Genomic DNA, 15,611 nt, shown 5'->3' on the forward strand with positions numbered 1-15,611 from the left:
GGGGAGGATTTGTTGCGGGACTTGCGAGGGGTGAGCATTGCGAGGGAGGTGGTTGGTGGGAATACCAGGAGGAATGAAAGGTCGGGCCACCTCTTCAGTGTGGCCCAGTTATCCAGTCTGGGCTTTCAGCTACTTGTTGGCCCTGGTACCCAGTCGACCACCATCCTCCCCCCGAGCCTGGTTTCTGAGGCAAAGGAGGCAAAGCTGTCCTACTCGCTCCCTCTTCCCTCCCCCTACCCTTCCTTCCTCCTGCCATCATCATCAAAGGGGGTTTGGAGTGGAAGTCAGGTAGAGGGTTCCAGGGTTTTCTGTCCCTGGGTGGACAGGTGGAAGCCGGGGACGGGTTGCGATATGTGTCCTCCGGCCGGGTCAGTGATGATGTCCCGTTACGCTGTGTGCCCCAGGCAACGTGTGCAGTCAGGGTTGTAGTGGGCAAAGAATTTAATTTTTTAACTTTCACTCTTGCTTGGGTGGGAGGGGGAACTCATTTCTACCGACTAGGCCCATCGGAGTCTCAAAATTAGCTTTGCCTTCCTCCTGACTCTATAAGAATCGAAAGTTGCTAGTCAACCAACACCAACATATTAGTCTGAGATAAATTTCAAAGTCATCATGCAGTGTTTATCATTTTTATAATTATATATAATTATGACATTGTTAAGTACTTACTACTGTCTAGCACTCTTCGAAGTGCTGGGTAGATGCAAGTTAATAGGGTAAGACACAGTCCCTGCACCAACACGGGGCTCACAGCGTCAGTAGGAGGGAGTGTGTAAAACAATCAGCAATTCTCCATCACCTGAAAGACTGGATAAGAATTTAAATTTAAATTATGGCCAGAATGATTTAGGTTTAAATACAGAGTTTCCAGCCAGTCAAATGCTGCGTGATGCTGGAAAAGGCTACTGGAGGAAGTTGAAAATAATTCCTTCACTGGAGAAAGTTAAAAATAAGACTGACTTTCAGCTGCCCAGGATGGTTTAAGCATCTCATTCCTGTAATTGGGTGTAATTTGATTCATTTATTCAATCAATTGTATCTATTGAGCGCTTACTGTGTGCAGATCACTGTACTAAGCTCTTGGGAGAAAAATTACAGACACATTCCCTGCCCACAAACAAATTTATAATCTAGAGGGGGAGACCAGACATTAATAGAAATAAATTATGAATATTGACATAAAGTGCTGTGGGGCTGGGATGGGGGATGAACAAAGGGACAAGTCAGGGTGAAGGAGAAAGGAGTGGGAGAAGAGAAAGAAGGGCTTATCAGGGAAGGCTCTTGGAGGAGATGTGCCTTCAATAAGCTTTGAAGAGGGGGGTGAGCCATACTGGGGTCGCTGCTGCTTTAGAGCCTGGAGCCAGGCACCCCAAGGCCCCAAGAATGGGGACTCTCTTTCCCATCATCTGTGAGAATCTGAGATGCGCAGCTCTGCGACCCATCTGCTGTGTGACCTCGGTAAGTCACTTCATTGGGTCTCAGTTACCTCATACTGTAAACTGGGGATTGACACGCTGTGAGCCCCACAAGGGACAGGGACTATCCAACTCGATTTGCTTGTATCCACCTCAAGCTTAATACAGTGCCTGACACACAGTAAGTGCTTCACAAATACTTTTATAGTACACTTCTATACTCTCTCTAGAGGCCAGTCCCAGAAGTCTGACTTGCTGCTCCCCTCCCTAGGGGAGCACTCCGTACCTCTCCCCGGCCCCACAAGGCCCTGAAGAGCTCCTGCCCTGGCCTCTTCTTCTGGAGACAACCTCCCCCTCCCAATGGAGAGCTGGGCACTGCCTGCAGGATCCCCGGGTCCCACCGGACACTTACTGGAAGCAGCATGGCACAGTGGATAGAGCACGGGCCCGATAGCCAGAAGTCATGGTTCCAATCCACCTGTCCGCTGTGAGAGCCTGGGCAAATCATTCGCCTCTCTCACTGTGCTTTCCAACCTAGGATGCGTAGGTGAATCAATTTTTTGACAATCTTGACCCGGTCACTCAAGTTCTGCTCTGTTTTACCAGGTGATGGGAAGTCCCGACCCGAGGAGCCTAATTGAATTGGTTTGAAGCTGTTCAGTGCAGCACCAAAGGTGTCAGTTTTGGAGTACACTGACTATGGGTGCTACTGTGGCTTAAGGCGGAAGTGGCTGGAGCCAGGACAAAACTGACTGGTAAGTCCCACAAGGCCTCGGCAATGTGTACGTTGAATGGCAGGAAACTGGGCAGCTGTACGCCCTCAGTTTAATCAGGTTTCTGAGGAGAGACTTTGGCTAGGAACCATGGGGAAATAGCAGATTAGGATTTGTCCCAGAAAGTTGCCACTGAGTGAACTTTAGTTGCAGCTGAAAACTATCAGAATTTTTTTACATTTAATCGGCTCCAGAATAATCTACCAGCTATTAAAATCGTTTGACTTCAAGACACTCGAAGTTCCCAGACACCCCCATCCCAGCAGACGGCGCTCAGCATTTTTGCTTTAATCGAAGGTCTCCTCAGTTGTACTTGGGCCATAAGGCAGTTTGAAGGCAGAGAGGAGAGCATGAAGGGAGTCGGAAGTCGGCGTCTGACTCTGGTCAGGATAAGAGGAACCACTGTAGGGCTTAGGGTTTAGTCGAAGGTCCTGGGCATTTCAATTACTGAAAAGGAGAAAAATAAGCCAAAATATAAATTCTGTACATTCCATCATGAAATCTAATTATATTACATCACAAGAGATATAGGTTAAATGTTAGTAGAATATTAATATGGCCCTGTGAGAAATGAGGCACTGGATCTCGTTACCAAGAATCACTGAGGTGACAGCTCCTTTAAGAAATGGAAATAAATAGCTGCCCTTCCAGAGGAGTTGGGTTGAGTACACCTCTGAGTAGGCTGTGAGGTGATCCATCTCTAAAGAAACTTCAGGAGCTCTCGTGTGTCCCCATATTTTGGGGACTCCATGGATTTTATCATGCTCTTGAGCATGCTTTTTAATCACTCAGTGGTATTTATTGAGTGCTTTAAAAAATATATTTTTTTATGTGCTTACTATGTGCCAGGCACTGTACTAAGCATTGGGGCAGATACAAGATAACTAGATTGGACATAGTTTCTGTCCCACATAGGACTCACAAGTCTTAATCCCCATATTACCGATGAGGCAACTGAGGCACAATGAAGTTGTGACTTGCCCAAGGTCACACAGCCAACAAGTGGCGAAGCTGGGATTAGAACCCAGATCCTCTAACTCCCAGACCCAGGCTCTTTCCACTAGACAACACAACTTGTACGTGTGCAGAGCACACTACTGTGTGGACAGTGCTCTATTAAGCACTTGAGAAAGTACAATACTATGGAGTCGGTAGACATGATGCCTGCCAACAAGGAGTTGACAGTCTAGAAATCTTGGAGCATTAGAGAAGCAGCGTGACTCAGTGGAAAGAGCCTGGGTTTGGGAGTCAGAGGTCATGGATTCGAATCCCGGCTCTGCCATTTGTCAGCTGTGTGACTGTGGGCAAGTCACTTAACTTCTCTGGGTCTCAGTTATCTCACCTGTAAAATGGGCATTAAGACTGTGAGCCTCACGTGGGGCAACCTGATTACCTTGTATCTACCTCAGTGCTTAGAACAGTGCTCTGCACATAGTAAGCGCTTAACAAATACCCACATTATTATTATTATTATATGGCCTTTTCTGAGAATGCAATGTGACATCAAATAATAAAAATAATAATAATGATGATGGTTATTGTTACACTCTTATTATGTGCCAAGCACTGTCCTAAGAGCTGGGGTAGATACAAGGTTATCCAGTTGTACCACCTGGGGCTCACGGTCTTAATTCCCATTTTACAGATGAGGTAACTGAGGCGCTGAGAAGATAAGTGACTTGCCCGAAGTCACACAACTGACAAGTGGCAGATCTGGATTTCAAACCCACAACCACTGACTCCCAAGCCCGTGCTCTTATATGTGCCAGTAACATCCTGGGTGTCTGGAACCCCACCATTTTAGATGGTGGTGAGGGGGAAGATGATTGAATAGGGGTGGAGGGCGGGGGAAGGGAGGGAGATGATGTGCCCCATTCAGAGAATTCTGTGGTTTTTAGACTCCTACTTTCATTTTTATGCAAACGTCCAGGTACACATACAGCTAACAAATTGCTGTAAATCGCTGTTCGTGTAGAATAATAAGGATTGGGTCTGAAATCCAGCCAACTCTCATAAGTTCCCAAATTCAGCCCTCAAAGCCCAGGAAAGGCCAGCAATAGGGCCTAGGAAATGGAGGGAGGAGATGCTAGGTAAAGTGGTAGGAGTTACGACTCTGGGACCCTCCTTAATGTCTTTGTCATCCAAAGGTGCTGTCACCGTCACGACTGCTGTTATGGGAAAGCTGAGGTCGCTGGCTGCAGCCCCAAGTTGGATCCATACAACTTTGTGTGCAAAGACAAGCAGGTGGAATGTGGTAAGTAGAGTATCAGTCAGTCTGAACTGAATATTATACATAGTCCTAAGGGGGTTATAGAGGAATAACATGAAAGTGGGCCCTGCCCTCTCCCCACGGAAACAAGAGAGACATACAATACAACCAGACACAGAGTAGACATGCTTTATGCCCAATCAGAAGAGTTATTGAGCATAAAAATAGAGGAAAACAAAAGAAAGTTATATGTCATTTACATGGATCAACCTAAGTACTGAGGGGAGTGGGTTTGTTTGGACTGAACAAAATCAGATGGAGTAAATCTGGAGAGGCATATTAGTCACTAGTCACAATGCAGCCTGGTAACCAGGTATTAAATATCCAAAACTGAACTCACTTCCTACCCAAATCTTGCTTTCCATGATCTTCCTATCACTTTAAACAAACTACCTTCCACCCTATTTCACATGCCCATAACCTTAGCATTATTCTCTACTCATCTCGCCGCTTCAGTGTGGATATTCAAAAAATCATCTCCATCCTCGCCTGCTTTAATTCTCTCTCATCTGCATGGCAACAGAATTTCTCTACCCTTTCTGACTCCCACTAAAACAGCTGTTTCTGACTTTTAAATCCCTCTTCAAATCCCTTATCCCCAACATCCCCCAATCTCTTTCCTCTGACCTACCCGTGCACTCATCGAATAAAACTATTAGGCGTGGTCTCCCCCAAATCTTCTCTTCTTCTCCAGCACCCTCGACTCTCCCCTCTTTTCCAGCAGCAAACTCAAAAGATCTCCTGCTTCCTCTCAAATTCCACCCACTCTGCCTGCGCTACTGACCTCATCCCTTCCCATCTTATCAAAGCAACTGCTCCCTTCTTCCCTCCCTACCCTCCATCTTCAACTGCTCACTTTCCAATGGATTCTTCCCCACTGCTTTCAACCACATCCATGTATCCCCATTCTTAAAAAAAAAAAAAAACCCTCCCTTGACTTTCAGTCACCCCCAGCCACCCCAGCTATCATCCCCTCTCCCTCAACATTCCTCTCCAAACTCCTTGAGCAAGTTATGGAATTTGTTAAGCTACTATGTGCTAAGCACTGTTTTAAGCTTGGCACATCATACACTCAATGCCTCCATTCCCTCTCCAATTCTCTCCTCAACCCCCAGCAATCTGGTTTCCACCCCCTCCACTCATTGGATACGTCCCTCTTTAAGATCACCAAAGACCTCCTTCTTTCCTCTCCTCCATCCTAATCCCCCTCTACTTTTGCGCTGCCTTTAGCTCTGTGGGACCTCGCCCTCATCTCCTGGAAACATTATCTAACCTTGCCTTCACCAATACTGGTCTCCTGGCTCTCCTCATCTCTCTAACCATTCCTTCTCAGTTTTTCATGGGCTTCTCCTCTGCCTCCCACCCTCTGTGGGGGTACCTCAAGGCTCAGTTCCAGATTCCCTTCTATTCTGAATCTACATACACTCCCTTGGAGAACACATCCACTCCCAGAGCTTCAACTACGTGGATGATTTCTAAATCTACCTCTCCAGCTCTTACCTCTCTCCTCCTCTGCAGTCTCGTATTCCCTCCTACCTTCAGGACATCTCTTCTGGGATGTTCTGCCAGCTCCTCAACTTAGTATGACCCATCCAAATCCTGTCCTCCCCCCGACTTTCCTATCACTTTAGAGAACACCACCATCCTCCCTGTCTCACAAGCCCATAACTTCGGCATTATCCTCAACTCAATGTCATGAATCCTGTCGGTTCTACACAAAATCAACCTCTTCCTCTCTATGTAAACTGCTATTATGCTGATCCAAATACTTATATCTTACCTATACTACTGCATCAGCCTCCTTGCTGACCTCCCTACCTTCTGTGTCTCCCCACTCTAGTCCATACATTATACTCTGCTGCATGGATCTTTTTTCTTAAAAACCACTCAGTCCCATATTTCCTACTCCTGCAATAACCTCCAGTGGTTGCCCTTCCGCCCTTCATTTCCCTTCTGCACCTACTATGCACTTGACTGTGTACCCTGCAAGCACTTTGATACTCACCCCAACCCCACCGTACTTATTCTTATACTCTATTTCCCCAGCCCTAATTTATGTCTCCCCATTATGGGCAGGGATCATGTCTACCAACTCTGTTGTACTTTTCCTAGTGCTCAGTATAGTGCTCTCTCTACATTGATTGGTCACCAAATCCTGTCAGTTCTACTTCCACAACATCTGTAGAATCCACCCCTCTCTATCCAAATTGCTACCACCCTGGTATAAGCTTTTATTATACCCCACTTTGACTATTGAATCAACCTCCTCACTGACTACCCTGCCTCTTGTCTAATTTTTTTTTCTAAAAAAAGGAAATGGACTCCACCAGCCTATCACCCACATCCTTCTTCTGGCCTGGAACACCCTCCCTCTTCTTACCTGGCAGACATTCACTCTCCCCACCTTCAATGGCTTATTAAAAACATGTCTCCTCCAAGAAGCCTTACCCAACTAAGTCCTCATTTCCTTTTCTCCTACTCCCTTCTGCATCTCCCTTGCACTAAGATTGGCACCCTTTATTCACTTCTCCCTCAGCCCCACAGCACTTATGTTCAGATCCATAATTTTATTTATGAGTATCTGTTGCCCCCTCTAGACTGTAAGCTCATTGTGGACAGGATGAGCTCTCCCCAGCCCTTAGTAATAATAATAATAATAATGTTGGCATTTGTTAAGCACTTACTATGTGCAAAGCACTCTTCTAAGCCCTGGGGTAGATACAGGGTCATCAGGTTGTCCCATGTGAGGTTTATAGTTAATCCCCATTTTACAGATGAGGTAACTGAGGCCCAGAGAAGTTAAGTGACTTGCCCACAGTCACACAGGTGACAAGTGGCAGAGCCAGGATTGGAACCCATGACCTCTGACTCCGAAGCCCGGGCTTTTGCCACTGAGCCATGCTGCTGCTTTGCACGCAGTACGTGCTCAATAAATACAACTGATGACTTTTGTTAAGAGTATCATCTCCATGTGGGCAGGGAAAACTTCACGTCCCTGTGTTGTACTTTCCCAAGCACTTAGTACAGTGTTTGTACCCAGTGGGTGCTCACTAAATCCCACTCATATTGCGTGAGGATACTTGCCCCATGTTTGCTTTGCTGTCTTGTCCCTTTAGCCCTCTTGGGTACCATTTCTCTCTGTTCTTCCCTCTCAGATTGACACCTTTTCAGGGAATTCTGTGCTTTGTGTAGGCTTGAACAGAAGGCATTTTTGTCACTACATGCTGCTCATGCCATGTATTTTTCCTACCATTTCCCAAATTAGAAACCCCACTGTGTGTCAGGCACTGTACTAAGCACTGGGGAAGATAGAAGATGTCGAGGTTGAACACAGTCCGGGTCCCACATGGGACCCACATTCTTAATCCCCATTTTACAGATAAGGTAACGGAAGCACAGAGAAGTTAAATGACTTGCATAAGGTCACACAGCAGAGGTCATGGGTTCTAATCCCGGTTCCACCTGTCAGCTGTGTGACTTTGGGCAAGTCACTTAACTTCTCAGTGCCTCAGTTATCTTATCTGTAAAATGGGGATTAAGACTGTGAGCCTCATGTGGGACGACCTGATTATCCTGTATCTACCCCAGCGCTTAGAACAGTGCTCGGCACAGAGTAAGCGCTTAACAAATATCAACGTTTATTATTATTAAATGGTGGAGTCGGCATTAGAATCCAGGTCCTCTGACTCCCAGCCCTGTGCACTTTCCACTAGGCCATGCTGCTTCTGATGAGAGGCCTATCTTATGCTTTCTCGGCAAATAATATCAGAAACGACTCGACGGCACTTGATGATAATAAAGTTACTCAAGCACTTGTTAAATACCATCATCCGTGAATCAATCCTCTGTAGTAAGTTAGCAACTTTGGTGGGAGTTTACCTCTCTCAGACTCTTAAGAACCATTGAGCACAGGTCAGTTTAGTTATTAGCAGTTTATTAGAGAAGGAGCGTGGCTCAGTGGAAAGAGCCCGGGCTTGGGAGTCAGAGGTCATGGGTTCGAATCCCGGCTCTGCCGCTTGTCTGCTATGTGACTGTGGGCAAGTCACGACTTCTCTGGGCCTCAGTTGCCTCATCTGTAAAATGGGGATGAAGACTGTGAGCCTCACGAGGGACAACCTGATGACCCTGTATCTCCCCCAGCGCTTAGAACAGTGTTCTGCACATAGTAAGCGCTTAACAAATACCAACATCATTTGCAATATATGGAGCAATGTCCTGGACTACCCCCTGGTGGTTTAAAATGGTAACGCTTCTCTGCAAGTGCCCCACTGATACTTTGGGGGAGAATTGGGCTCATTAATCGATGTTGATGACAAATATAATACTAATAATGGTATTTCTTAAGGACTTACTATGTGCCAAGCACTAGTCTAAGCGCTGGGGTAGATACAAGCTAATCGGGTTGTCCTACGTGGGGCTCACAGCCTTAATCCTCATTTTCCAGATGAGGTAACTGAGGCACAGAAGTTAATAATAATGGTGGTATTTGTTAAGCGCTTACTATGTGCAAAGCACTGTTCTAAGCGCTGGGGGGATACAAGGTGGTGAGCTTGTCCCGCGTGGGGCTCACAGTCAATCCCATTTTACAGATGAGGTAACTGAGGCACAGAGCAGTTAAGTGACTTGCCCAAAGTCACACAGCTGGCAAACGGTGGAGCCAGGATTAGAACCCATGACCTCTGACTCCCAACCCCGGGTGATTTGCCCAAAGTCTCACAGCTGACAAGTGACAGAATGGGGATTAGAACCCACGACCTCTGACTCCCAAGCCAGTGCTCTTTCCACTAAACCATGCTGCTTCACCTACAAGTTCGATAAATGCTCCCATGCCTGAGGTACCAGCATCTACCGGCATCATCATGTCCTCTCTAAGCTATTCTTTCCCATTCAGACTGGATTCGGACAAACGAGAGAAGACTAATGGCTTGTATGACCTTGGATCGGTTCCCTTGAAGCGCTTTAATATTCACCTCACCTTGAGCCCCACAGTACTTTCTTACATAAACAATTTATTTTAATATCTGTCTCTCCCTCTAGACTGTAAGCTCCTTGTGGGCATGTAGCGTGCTTACCAAGTCTGTTGCATTTTCCCAATTTTAGTATAGTGCTCTGCACACAGAAAGCACACAACTACCATTGATGGATTGCATGTTTTTAATGATATTTGTTAGGCGCTTTACTGTATGCCAGGTACTGTTCTAAGCGCTGGGGTAGATACAAGCTAATAATAACAATATTGGCATTTGTTAAGTGCTTACTTTGTGCCAAGCACCGTTCGAAGTGCTGGGGTAGATACAAGGTAATCAGGTTGTCCCACGTAGGGCTCACAGTCTTCATCCCCATTTTCCAGATGAGGGAACTGAGGCACAGAGAAGTTAAGTGACTTGCCCAAGGTCACACAGCTGACAAGTGGCAGAGTCGGGATTCAGATTGGACAGTCCATGTCCCTCTTGGGGCTCACCGTCTTAATCCCCATTTTACATAGGAGGGAACTGAGGCACAGAGAAGTTAAGTGACTTGCCCAAGTTCACACCGCAGACAAGCGGCAGAGTCGGGATGTAATCGGCATCGCCTAGACCTGTCTGAAACTTTTCACGTCACTGGAGTTAAAGAGGCCAATGTGGTAGGTCCAGTTCTATGGCGTGTTACTGTCCCTGAAGGTACGCTGAGAGAAGCAACGTGGCTCAGTGGAAAAAGCCTGGGCTTGGGAGTCAGAAGTCATGGGTTCGAATCCCAGCTCTGCCCCTTGTCAGCCGTGTGACTGTGGGCAAGTCACTTCACTTCTCTGGGCCTCAGTTCCCTCCTCTGTCAATGGGGATGAAGACTGTGAGCCCCACGTGGGACAACCTCATTCCCTGTATCTCCCCCAGCGCTTAGAACAGTGCTCTGCACGTAGTAAGCGCTTAACAAATACCAACATTATTATTATTATTATATTTAGAAGCTGGAGGCCAAAACTCCTTCGCAGCCACTGGGAAACTCTTCTAACTCAACAGGTTACTGGCACTAGCTCAAATTCTTTTGAGACAATAGCCAAGATACTGCTAGTCCACTAACGAAAAGGCCAGCATGGCTTTTGGTGGACCAAAAAAGACAGAGCATGGTAACTATCATAGGACATCAAGCTCCATACCAAGATCCCACATCTCAAATTTGGAGTCATTTTGTCTAATTGAAACCTTGCAGAAAGTAACAGCAAATGTCAAGAGCTGGGGAGTTAAGGCCAGATTTAAAGCAGCATGGCTTAGTGGAAAGAGCCCAGGCTTGGGGGTCAGAGGTTGTGGGTTCTAATAATAATGTTGGCATTTTTTAAGCGCTTACTATGTGCAGAACACTGTTCTAAGTGCTTGGGTAGATACAGGGTAATCAGATTGTCCCACGTGAGGCTCACAGTCTTAATCCCCATTTTACAGATGAGGTAACTGAGGCACAGAGAAGTGAAGTGACTTGCTCATAATCCTGGCTCCGCCCCTTGTCTGCTGTGTGACCTTGAGCAAATCACTTCACTTCTCTGTGTCTCAGTTACTTCATCTGTAAAAATGGGGATTAAAAAATGTGCCTCACATGGGACAATCTGATTACCCTGTATCTACCCCAGCGCTTAGAACAGTCCTCAGCACATAGAAAGCACTTAAATACCAACATTATATTGTCATTAATGAGTGCTAAAAAGGAGCTGTAGTCTATAATAGAAAAAGGCAAATTCAAGTGAAAATATTTTATTGACTTGAATTATTTTAATGTCCTCAGCTGTACTTTGGATCAGGGAAGCAAAATAATTTCCTTTAATTCATATTTATATACAGGTAAAAAAAATCCTAGGAATTAGTTTCAGAAGTAGCCTATTTTTTATGGTGTTTGCTAAGCACTTACTACAAATGTACCAGGTACTGTTAATCAATTGGATACAAGTTAATCAGTTGGATATAGTCTGTGTCCCACATAAGGCTCACGGACGTAATCTTAACTAAGATTTTAGTTGAGAAGATTTCCTGTGAAGATTTATAGAATTGCTTGAAATGGACTTGGATAGAAGAGCAAAAGTGTTTGCTCTAAATATCTTCTGGTTGTACATGTTTTTTTAACAGGGAGATTTACTAAACAGCCTCCTGATCCCTGATATCATGTCTCCTCCTATGTAGCCTCAGAAATCCTCTGCACTTTCACTTCAGATTATTGGGTTCTATTATTTATTTATTGACAACTAAACTGAGTTTAGTTTGGGAGAGTACAGCAGAGGTAGAATACACAATCTTTGCCTAGGAGGAATTGACAACCTAGTGAAAGAGACACAAACTAAATTACCGATAGGAGATCAAAGAGCCTGGAAACGTGGATATGTGGATGAGCATATACTTAAATATTAAGTATGTAAATCATAAGGTACAGATGTGCTGGTGATTAAGTGTGGATGTAGTACAAAAGCGCTCGGGTGATATTTGAGAGAAAACCATCAGGGGAGAAGAAAACTCAAAGGCAAAAGTCTCCCAGACGAGGTAGGATTTCAGAAGAGCTTTGAAGATGGGGAAGGCTGCGGTATGACAGGCTTTGAAGGGAGGAGGGAGTCAGAGGAAGGGGTGGATTAGTAGATTAGGTTGAGCGGAAAGAAGCGTGTGTACTGGAGAGATTGACAAGATCGAGGTACAGTTCCTAAACTGGGGTTAGAGGAGTGAAGTAGGTGAACTGGGTTGTAGTATCTCTATCTGTTGCCGATTTGTACATTCCAAACACTTAGTACAGTGCTCTGCACATAGTAAGCGCTCAATAAATACTATTGAATGAATGAATACTAGGGAATCAGCAAGTCCAGGAAGGAGAGAAAGGGACGATGGAGTGCTTAAAAAGCCAGTGATCAAGAGCATGGTACCATGTCTAATTCCCCCCAGTGAAGCAGCGTGGCTCAGTGGAAAGAGCACGGGCTTTGGAGTCAAAGGTCATGGGTTCAAATGCCGGCTCGGCCGTTTGTCAGCTGTGTGGCTTTGGGCAAGTCACTTAACTTCTCGGTGCCTCAGTTACCTCATCTGTAAAATGGGGATTAAGACTGTGAGCCCCACGTGGGACAACCTGATTCCCTTGTGTCTACCCCAGCGCTTAGAACAGTGCTCGGCACATAGTAAGCGCTTAACAAATACCAACATTATTATTTTCTTCCAGCATTTAGTACAGTGCACTATAACTACCACTACTAAGGAGAGAAATGGGAAGCCACCGAAGGTCATTCGGAAATGGGTGCAGAGTGTTTGAGGAAAAAGACCCAAACAGCAGTATGGAATGACTAGAGGCAGGGAAGCCAATGAGGAAGCTGGTGACTCTAGTGGGATATGATAAAAAATTCCCCTCTTCCACCTAATTTTCCCAACACATTTGTCACTGTTTGAGAATCAGCGTGGCCAGACCTTGGGCCTAGGAATCCAAAGGACCTGGATTCTAATCCTCGCTCCGCCACTTGTCTACTGTGTGAGCTTGGGCAAGTGCCCTGTGCCTTGGTTACCTCATCTGAAAAATGGGGGATTTAGACTGTGATCCCCATGTGAGACATGGACTGTGAACAACTTGATTAGCCTGCATCTACCCCAGCACTTAGTACAGTGCCTGGCACACGGTATGTGCTTAATACCCTTAAAAAAAAAACCCGTCAGTTCTTCCACAGTATTTTCAAGATCTGTCTCTTCTGCTTCATCTAAACAGCCGGGTACTCGTCCTATCCTAGATAGACTGTGATGGGACAATCGGGATTTTCCTTACTTGCAAAAAAGATGCTGGAGTGTGGCTTGACTGCACATCCATCTTTTCAGCCACACTGGCCCACATGGATAGAACCTCACCTTTGAACCTTTAGGGCTTGTAAAAATATGGAATTCTATGGGTTATTTTTCTATCTTGAACCAAATGGAGCCAAGAATGTGGGTAACTCTTGTAAAGGGTGGTTTGTGGCAATAGGTGTTTGGGTTTGGGAGAGGTCCACTTCTTCTGCAAAGTCTAATTCTCTCAAAAAAAAAAAAAAAAAAAAGATTTAACCATTTTTGCATGATTTTCTTCAGCCTTCTACCCAACAGGCAGACTGTAAAATCCCAAAGGTCAGAGAATGCAACTACTATTTACTTTGTAACCTATAGTTCCTAGTAATGCTCTTTGATGATATATCTTTAAGCATCTGGGGAAAAACTAGATCCTAAAAATATATTGAAATTTGGACTCCTAAATCAGCGGAGCTTAATGAAACATGGTATAACAGTGATCAAGAATAAAAGCCGTATACCGTTTCATTTTTATATCGATTTTAAACCTTGCTATTGCTTCCTACATTCATTTGCTTCTATCCTTGTAAAGTAACTTGCTTTTTCTAACCTCTTCCAGACTCGCTGAAAGACAGATGCCAAAAAATGATATGCAAGTGTGACAGTGAAGCTGCCAAGTGTTGGGCCAAAGCTAGATTCAATCCATCACTTAAATACTTTCAACAAAATTCCTGTGGAATGATCCAGCCCTCTTGCAAGGCAGACAAGAACAAAAAAGGTGTCCTCTTAGAAAACCATTAAAATGCAAAAAAATAAAAATTTTCACTAATTAAAATGGTTCGATTATTCAGCACAGGTAAGAGGGAGTCAGACTTTTCTCAATTTTCTGAAGGTGACAATGAAACTTTTTCCACATTGCTTCTCACCATACAGGTATTGAAGCAGCATGGCTCGGTGGAAAGAGCACGGACTTGGGAGTCAGAGGGTGTGAATTCTAATCCTGGCTCTGCCACTTGTCTGCTGTGTGACCTTGGGCAAGTCACTTCACTTCTCTGTGCCTCAGTTACCTCATCTGTAAAATGGGGATTAAGACTGTGAGCCTCACGTGGGACAACCTGAGTACCTTGTAACTACCCCAGCGCTTAAAACAGTGCTTGGAACATATTTTTTTGAGAAGCAGCATGGCTCAGTGGAAACAGCATGGGCTTGGGAGTTAGAGGACAAGGGTTCTAATCCCAGCTCCGACATTTGTCAGCTGTGTGACTTTGGGCAAGTCCCTTCACTTCTCTGTGCCTCAGTTACCTCATCTGTAACATGGGGATTAAGACTGTGAGCCCCACGTGGGACAACCTGCTTACCTTGAATCCCGCCCAGTGCTTAGAACAGTGCTTGGCACATAGTAAGCGCTTAACAAATGCCATCATCATTATTATTATTATTAAGACGGCTTATTTAGTTGGTCTTCCCCAAGGAATGCAAGGCCATGTTTTAATCTGGACGGTCTGCTTTTCAGTCGGTGTGTTCCCTGTCTGCTGTGGATTTGGCATCGGACACCTTAATATCCACGATTTTTATTGGAATTCCCAGCCTCCCCTCCACCTCGCTTTCTGCTGCAGCCTCAGATGTTGCACCAGTGTTCACAGTGACCTGGGAGGGATTTGCAAAAGCTCTGATGTGTGTGTGTGTGTGTGTAGGATGGGGATTATGGGCAACCATGTGTCTCAGAACACACGAGAATCGTCAGAGATCACCTTAGATAATAATAATGGCAGGACTTGTTAAATATTTACTATATGCCAAGCACTGTTCTAAGCCTGAGGTTGATACAAGTTAATCAAGTTGGACACAGTCCTTGTCCCACAGGGGGCTCACACTCTTAACCCCCATTTTACAGATGAGGGAACTGGAGCCCAGAGAAGTGAAGTGACTTGCCCAAGGTCATGCAGCAGACATATGGCAGAGCCTGGATTAGAACCCAGATCTTTCTCCCAGGTCCATGCTCTAGCCACTAAGAGATGATGATGGTATGTATTAAGCGCTTACTATGTGCAAAGCACGGTTCTAAGCTCTGGGGGGGATACCAGGCCATCAGGTTGCCCCTCATGGGGCTCAGTCTTCATTCCCATTTTCCAGATGAGGCCACTGAGGCACAGAGAAGTGAAGTGACTTGCCCAAAGTCACACATCTGACAAGCGGCGGAGGTGGGATTAGAACCCATGACCTCTGACTCCCAAGACCAGGCTCTTTCCGCTGAGCCACGCTGCTTCTCAATTATGCTGCTTAGCTGCAAGGCTGAGTAGTGAGCACCAGGAGAGGAAAGGGGAGGATTTGTGTGTTTGGGTCATGGAGTTGGACAGAAAACCACAAACATACACCAGTAAATGAACTGGGCCTGGCAGCTGAAGTTACATAGGCC

General features: G+C 45.4%; 1 protein-coding gene across 1 annotated transcript in view; it reads left to right on the forward strand.

The window, feature by feature from the left end:
- LOC114818237 (phospholipase A2-like) overlaps positions 1–14,030 on the forward strand; it is a 41,311-nt gene extending 27,281 nt beyond the window's left edge. Inside the window, 4 exon segments of the mRNA XM_029083143.2 lie at positions 2,077–2,134; positions 2,136–2,170; positions 4,336–4,442; positions 13,815–14,030. Of these exon segments, the coding sequence (XP_028938976.1) occupies positions 2,077–2,134; positions 2,136–2,170; positions 4,336–4,442; positions 13,815–13,996 (382 nt within the window). The 3' untranslated portion in view covers positions 13,997–14,030.
- The last annotated feature ends 1,581 nt before the right edge of the window (positions 14,031–15,611 follow it).

Source organism: Ornithorhynchus anatinus, chromosome 2 (assembly GCF_004115215.2).
Source record: "Ornithorhynchus anatinus isolate Pmale09 chromosome 2, mOrnAna1.pri.v4, whole genome shotgun sequence".
NCBI lineage: Eukaryota > Metazoa > Chordata > Mammalia > Monotremata > Ornithorhynchidae > Ornithorhynchus > Ornithorhynchus anatinus.